Source organism: Amblyomma mixtum, chromosome 3 (assembly GCF_055824585.1).
Source record: "Amblyomma mixtum isolate Tamu chromosome 3, ASM5582458v1, whole genome shotgun sequence".
In the NCBI taxonomy this organism is placed as follows: Eukaryota; Metazoa; Arthropoda; class Arachnida; order Ixodida; family Ixodidae; genus Amblyomma; species Amblyomma mixtum.
In genome coordinates this window covers 171,710,652-171,718,476 of record NC_143014.1, presented here as the reverse complement: position 1 = coordinate 171,718,476, position 7,825 = coordinate 171,710,652, and the positions used below count along the sequence as shown (strand labels likewise).

The window sequence follows — 7,825 nt, the reverse complement described above, 5'->3', positions numbered from 1 at the left end:
CTGTGAAAATGCCTGCGAACTCATCCTATGCAGCAAACAGAAATAACCACTGACCCACTGCAGCAAGGTCATGATGGGAGACGGTTATATGAAGAGGACAGGAGCATGCATTCTTGCAGTAGTCCCATCCAGAATTCATGTTTAAGACTGCAAACTTTCAGTGCAGATTAATTAGCCAGTAAAAGGCTGCCACAAATAAGACCATGAGAAAAGTATTGCATTTTATGGTTAAAGAATGCAGCGCGAAAAGACAAGGACAAACGAAGAAGTGGACAGGACTGGCACTGTCCCACAGCACCAGTCCTGTCCACTTCTTCGTTTGTCCTTGTCTTTTCGCACTGCATTCTTTAACCATGATCACTGACCAACAAACCCAAACAGCCACTTCAGTTGCATTTTATGTTTCCTAAAAGTGCATCTTGATTTGCCACTTTTCATCAAACTGCAATACCAACTTTGTTATTGTAGTGCGGTGTGAACAATGATCCAACCTCTGTCCTCCCTTTTGTTCAGTACTTTTTAATGCAATAGCGTTATGGGTCCCATGTCGCAGAAAAGCCAGGGTTGTCGTTAGCTGTTAGCGAAAAATCCCGATGGAAGCAAAGAACTAATAAAACTCGGGAATAGGTCAAAGAATGTTCAGAATGATGCCAAACTTCTCAGGGAGGTTTCTGTAACCAAAGGAAAGTACTGAGCTAGAAAGAAAATTGGGTTAGCTTAAGTTTGGATGCGAGTCGAACACAGGACCTTCAGATTGAGAGACGGGCACGCTACCTGTAGACCACGATGGCTCTTTGGTTCAAGCTGAATAATGGTGGACTCAGTGAATGCATTGTGGCCTTTGACCTGGTCAATTGGTTTGTGGTTTATGGAGTTTAATGCCCCATGTATGGAAGTAAAACAGCGCTACTTACATATTATGTACCAACTTGCCTAAGCCTCTGCCTTAACACATTTCATGCCCCAAAGTGACTCAGGCTATGAGGAACATCGTAGTGGAGGGCTCCAGATAATTTTGACCACCCGGGGTTCTTTACTGTGCACTGACATCACATAGTACATGGGCCTTTAGTATTTCACCTCCATCGAAATATGACCGCCATGGCCGGAATCGAACCTGTCTCTTTTGGGTCAGCAGCCGAGCACTATAACCACCAAACCACATCAGGAGCCGACTTGGTGAACTGCCTTAGAGACATGTACTAATGCGTACGTGAGTAATTATGAGTATAGTGATAAGGGATTGGGTTGTTGTGTACTGCAGCAGTGGCCTATTCGTTTCAGCATGCGGGAGGTGCAGGGTTCGATCCCCAGTACCACCGGGTACCCACCGGTGATACAATGGGTACAAGTTTTCCCCTGCCTGGTGCTCAGCTTCTTTAGGGTGAAAGCTTCCCCCAAGTTTTCTACAGAAAGATGGCAACCCTATAGTGACACTAAATAGAACAGTGAACAACGGGGGGACGAAGAGCGCAGGCAGAACTGTAGGTAACTGGGCCGACCCAATAGCCTGGGCTCTATCCACAGGCCTGGCCTGTGCCAAGTAGTGCACATTCCCTCCAGACCCAGGTCATTTCTGGTTGCCTTAAAGCAGTAGAGTGGGCCACCGGTTGCATTTCCGTCATACGTTAGAAATTACTCTCTTGCTGCTCTGGGCAACAAGTAAGCTCCCACACAGGAACATGGTATCCAGCTAATTATCCATCATCATGAAGTTGTCTGAAAATGGCACTCATCTGCAGGCATGAGAGTGCAGTGGCACATTGCTTACTTTCAACACAAGATCATGGTCATGCCACAGTTTAAAGGGGCAGTCTACTGTCAGAGACAAGCATAAAAATATTATCATATTCTTGTAGACACTTAGCTACAATGACAATAGCAAAGGCAGAATTCATGATCCCGGCAGGTATTCATGCATTAAATTGGCAAAGGAGGCCAGGCACAGCTGACAGTCGCGCCATGCTGTGTTCACCACTCTGCAAGTAGTCTGCCTAAGTCGCCTGAAGTGGACAACTAAGAGCAATAGAGACAATTATTTTGCTGGAAGAATTTCAGATGCCTTCATTTTGTTACTTTTGCAATTGGTCACCCTTTATTGTATAGTTAACCTTGCTTTTTCCTCAAAATGTTCCGAAAAGGTAGACTGCCACTATGCTGACAGTGGCAGTGCCACCGACAGCACTGCTACTGGCAAAAAATAGCTGCTGCTATTTGTGATGGCTGTCACGCGTCTTATTTTACCCACATTACCCATAGATCTTTAAAATCACCTTGGTGCTTTAAAGTATAGTGTTATTAAACATTATCACATAAGTAACTGTGCACAAAAAAAACGACGATGTGAAGGGTACACAACAGGTGTGGTTCTGTACCTCAGTTAATGTCACGCTTGTTATTGCTACTGCCTGCCAACTACGGGGTGGGCAAATGTCATGTCAGGGTTTCTAGACACCAACCACCATGGGAAAGCAGCATTTCGACATTGAAAAACAACAATTTAAATTGTTCTGCCATGTTTTTGAGGAACTTTTGACTGCTGTAAAGAAAATGTGGTCGATAAGTCAGCAGTCTCTGCCTTTAACAACACTACCATAGCAGCCACCCGTTATTCCGTATTGTTTCAGTGTGTGATAATCTCAGAAAACGGCACTTTGCATCTTGTTGTCGTGTGTTTTATGTAGTTTAGGAGCCACAGTGTAGTGTCAGGAGCAGTAGGGGTATGTGTACCAAACAAGATTAGGTTAAATTGCATGGTACTGCTAAGGCCCATCACAGCGACACCTGGTGTAGAGAGAGCCGAAGGGGTACTGTGTTATCTACAAGTATATCACTTTTTCGTTTCACTCCATCCCACTCCTGCCAACTGAGGATACTGAAAATGACATTACGATGCAATTCAGTTGAAGTTCATATAGTGTACCCCACTCTGCTCCCGGCAATAAAACCACTGGCCCAGATTTCCGAAATCTTGGTAGGTAGTGCCGCATGATAACGAAGTATCTATAAGGGTAGATATGTGGGCCAGATGTTTATCTTTTAAAACAGCGCATAGGACGCAGACAGTTACGAGTGTAGGTGCGCGTATCCACTCGTCTCTGTCAGTGTCCTTTGCCCTGCTTTAAAATAAGACATCTATGCCGCAAAGGTGCAAATATGATGCCAGCATGCGTCTCAGGGGCCAGGCCAGTATCAAATAAAGCAGCAAGCTGAAGGGCCCCGACATGAAGCTCACGGCACCTACACCTAAAGAAACAGAGCTGTGCAGTATTCTAGACCAGAAATTTACAAAACGAATCAAACCGTTGACACACATTAACACTAAACAATTCACAACAATGAATCAGCCGTGCACCACAAAAAGACAGCAGTAAAACATTTTTGCGGGCTGATTGGTTCACGTCCGGGGAAGCTAATTTTAATTTTTTGCTCTATCTCGTCCTGTCTGCTCAGTTTTAATTTCCCTGGTTACCCAGCAGCATCGAAAAGATTTTTAAAATGCATCAAGCTCGCAATGAAAAGGCAGGAAACTGAGCGAGACTATCACTTGGCCGCAGGCTTTGCCTCTTCACATAATCTGCGCCTTGCACTTCGCAGTTTTTCGACCACTTGAGCGCACTAGTTTTTACGTCAGCCTCATCACTCAGGGCCGAAGTTCAAAACATGTCAAAATTAAGCACACGTAGTACCCTCGATGAGGAGTGACCAGTTTAAAATTTAATGATACTACGAGCGTTTCAAAAGTTTGGAAGTATCAAACATAAGTGGCATGTGACCTTAGACAAAAATTTGGTAAACACATTAAACAATGCACAAGAATTTCCTCTTGTTATAAGTTTTTCGCTACCGGAAAACTCTAGCTCCACCACTACGCAGCATCCCCACAGAATTAAATCTACGTCGCAGACAATTAATCAAGAATCGTTCCGTTACGACGCAAGAAAGTCGAGCAGTCCTGCAACCTCTAATGCACAAACACATTAAATGGAATAAAGATGTTTTAAATGCTTTTAAATTCAGAAAGTCCGGACAGCTACACCAACGTTTTAGATCTAAAAACGTTGAGCTACACTGCCTAAAGCGGGCAACACCACACGGGCTTTAACGCCGTAGACTACCTACCGTAGACAGTAATACAGCGCCACAGACTGCTGCGGCAGCAACAACCAAGTCTACAAAAGCATGAGCCTTAACTTGTTAATTACGTTTTGCTGTCTTAGTTTTGTATAGTAGTTTATTATAGCAAAGAGCGTAAATATTCGACAAAGTACGCAACCTAGCAATATTTGGCACATTTAAATTTTGTGCTGGCCACAATGCGCTACCTTTTGTTGTGTTTTTTACTTGTTCTTGCGCCTGTTTTCGCGCGTATGTGGCAGTACGCGCGCAAAAAACCCTTGGTTACCCTTGTGATTCCGTTTGTTTTTTTTCTTTTGGCGGGAACGTGTATTGTGAGTGCGAAATGTCTTTGATGAAGCAGACTGCTCTCACGCGCTATTACAGCGCAAAGAAACAGGGTTCTGCCTTGAAGGACAAAGAAACAGGGCCGTTTGGAAACAGTATCGATACTGTGAGGACGCCAAAGACGGTCACTCAGGCTTTGAGAAGTGCCACTTCAGGAACTGCCAGCTTGCCGCACAAAAGGAGACGTATCGACGCCGCTGAGAAGACGCCTGTCGCCTCCAAGCAAGGTAGCAGTTTGCCGGCTTGGCGACCTCCTTCATCAGTTCGTAAACGCCTGCTTCTTCATGAAGAGACTCAAAAAAGCGACGCACCAAGCTGTGCTGAAGAAACCATTGCCACACTACATACATCAGTGCCTGAAGAGACGGAAGAAAAGCATGTAACGCCTCCGCTGAAGCAAACGCCTGATGCTGTGGAACAGAAAGCCGTTCTCATGAAAAAGCTGGCGGCCTCCGGCAAGCTGCGGGAACTGCAAGCTAGGTTAAAGGCTATTGATGATGCGAAGACTGCCCTAAGCAGCGCACAGTCAGTTAAGAAGGCTCAATGCAAAACCGTGGAGGATCCGGCGTACGTGCGGTTTCACCATCTCACGGAGCCACGGGCACCAAGCCTGACCCTGCCGTACAGTTACAGTGAACTGGCTGAAATATTCCGGTGCTGCGACACGATCGTGAGGTTGTTGTTCAACAGGAAGGAGGTCTGCACATTTGACAAACTCAGGCGCTCTGTAGAGGAGATGTCAAAGAAAAGCTTCAGCAAAGCGAAGCTTGGCCAGATTACAGCAGTCTTCCCAGATGCCTACATTTTGAGCCAGGAGAAGGTGCTGCAGCGCGGAGTTGGAGATGGTGGATACCAGCTAGTTGTAACTCCAAAGTTGCCCCCAGAAGATGGTAAGCTGCTCACTGCAGCCCACCTCCTGCACCGGAGGAAGCGCTTTCATTCCTTTTTGCTTTCTGCTGTCAAAGAACACCACGAGAAGTTTCTGCTGAGTTTGACTCCTCCAGTGAATATTTCTTCTGACATTTTAACTCGCTGGCACCCAAAGTTTCCTTTGGACAGTGTACCCGCCATATGTCCAGCAGCTCTGCCAGAATCGCCACTGAAGAGGTCATTCTCATCAGCACAGGATGTGTTAGACAAGGTCAAGGTGAGGCTCGGTGAGCGCATTGAAAAAGCGCTGTTGGGCCTTAGTGCAGGCCAGCAAGAAGCTGTTGTCACAGTGATGCCTGCACAGAGTGATGAAGCGGCCAGCACGTGCCTGAAAGGTATCTCCGAGGACCTGCTTGCTCGTATTCGTGAAAGGGAATCATTCAAGCTGGTGAAAGAGATGACACTTCGCCCAGAGGATGAAAAAGAGCAAGCAGAATTGGCAAAGCTTCCCGAGTTCATCAGAATCACTCGGTCTCATTTTCTTGCTGAGCAGAAGGCGGCTATACTGAAGGATGACCTTGTGCAGAAGATCAGAGAAAGCTTTTCATCAATCCAGGCTGTGGTCGAAGTTGAGTCCCTCATCACCCTTGCATCCAAAGTGTTTCCTGACTGGTTTAAGGTGCTAACCATAAGGAGGGGCACATTTGTTAAGATTGTGAGAGAGACCGATATCAATGGCCTTATTGCACGTGTGACAAATAAGCTGAAGCAGTAAGTGCATGAGTGGTGTACACACTTTTATTTTGCAAGGGTTTCTGTATTTTCTTATGACTTGAGGTTTTATGACGTGCAGTGTAATACATTTTTAAAATCTTGACAAGAGGTATATGTTGTCATGCATGACAAGTGTTTTGTGTTGTGCATTTCACAGTGCCTGTGTTTACAGCAATTTCTTGCTTTCAATTCATATTGCCTTTTATTTTCTTAATGTCATGTTTCTGTACTTTATTCTAGCTTTTGGTGCTCATTTTTGTGCTTTTATAGTATACACTTCTACATGCCACATTTTTTAATGCTAAAGTGCACTGCCAGCACCTAGACCTGGGGAGTTTTGTTTGTGGATACTCCTGCTTGATATTCTATTTATACATACAGAACCTCACTGTAACTGCTCATGCCCATATTTGTCTTTTTGCTACACTCTACTCTCATGTTCGTAATTGGTTCAAGCCAAATAAAGTATACAATTTTATAATTGTGGATTTTCATCTGTTATTGCACATCTCTGCAATAATCAACAATATGGTCTACAACTTGAGCCAGGAAACCTAAAGGTAACTATTTAGAGCGAATTCTTCCTCTAGGTTGTGTATTGCATCTCAAACTTGCCGAGACTGATTGTGTGCCGTGTCTGTTGAAGGGACACTGAGAACAAATCCATCATTACATACCATTTTATGCCCTGAAGCAATAAACATCGCTTAAGAAAAAAAGTTAACCTGTACTGAGAGGGTACCGCGTTCTAATCACCAAGAGAAACTGAGCTCTATAAGCTAGAACAGATAAAAAACGAAGTACAGGTGTTGTCATCACTGGCAGATTTTGTAAGTATTTTGTAAGTTGTTTTGTGTCAGCTTGCGCTGACAACGATATTTGGGCACAAATCCCGGAGGCTGCACTGCCCTGCCATTCATTTGAAAACAAAGGCAATACATTTTTTTCTGTAAGACTATCTTGAATTCATACACTTTTGGGGCTGTGAGTATTACAATAAATAAATGAACTGGCGAGAACATTTTTAAATCAATTTTCTCTGTAATAAATGCATCTTTTGTTGCCAGACAAACGGTGACACAGCGAAGTAGTGCCAGAGCATCTATTTTTACTGCGAACAATAACTGATTGAGACGTCTTCAGTGCCCCTTGTAAGACTGTTGTTACATTTAGCTGGGTGTGCCTGAACCCTTCCAGGTATAGATGATTGGAAAAAAAGGAAAAGCAATATTGTTTAGCTCCTGGCCTAATGGAACCATTAGAAAGGTGTGTAATGTGACTGTCAAGTTTGAAGTTTTTGGACGATGATTAATGAAAGGGAAGAGCAGGTTGTGCCCACTGGTGATGTCTTTTAAACACATCTGTGCAAGCAGTTACAGAAATGCTTTAGGTAACTGTGAAAGAATACTTTTGTGGTTATGAGCTGTTACAAAATCAAACTGTGGTTTCGAGTAGCTTGTGTCTGTGCATATATTTATATATAACCTAATGTGACCGTCATTGGGTAACTTCATAGACTAATGGTGGAAGAAAAGCTAAGGCTCGTTGTAAATATTGGTGTATGAACATTAGTGGTAATGAAGGAATGTTTTGTCAGACTCATTTGTTGGTATGGCTAGTGACCATATGTTGCATCGGTTGCTTTGAGGTAGCCATTCTGTAAAAACAGCAGTGAAAGCTGCAAGCCTTCACTGGCATTCAACCATGAGTTGTATAC

General features: G+C 44.1%; 1 protein-coding gene across 1 annotated transcript; it reads left to right on the top strand.

Annotated features, from left to right (window-relative positions):
- The first annotated feature begins 4,008 nt into the window (after window positions 1-4,008).
- dup (chromatin licensing and DNA replication factor double parked) lies at window positions 4,009-6,604 on the top strand. Its single transcript, XM_089581926.1, has one exon. It carries the CDS (start codon window positions 4,463-4,465, stop codon window positions 6,107-6,109), a length of 1,647 nt encoding a protein of 548 aa, XP_089438052.1. The 5' UTR covers window positions 4,009-4,462; the 3' UTR covers window positions 6,110-6,604.
- The last annotated feature ends 1,221 nt before the right edge of the window (window positions 6,605-7,825 follow it).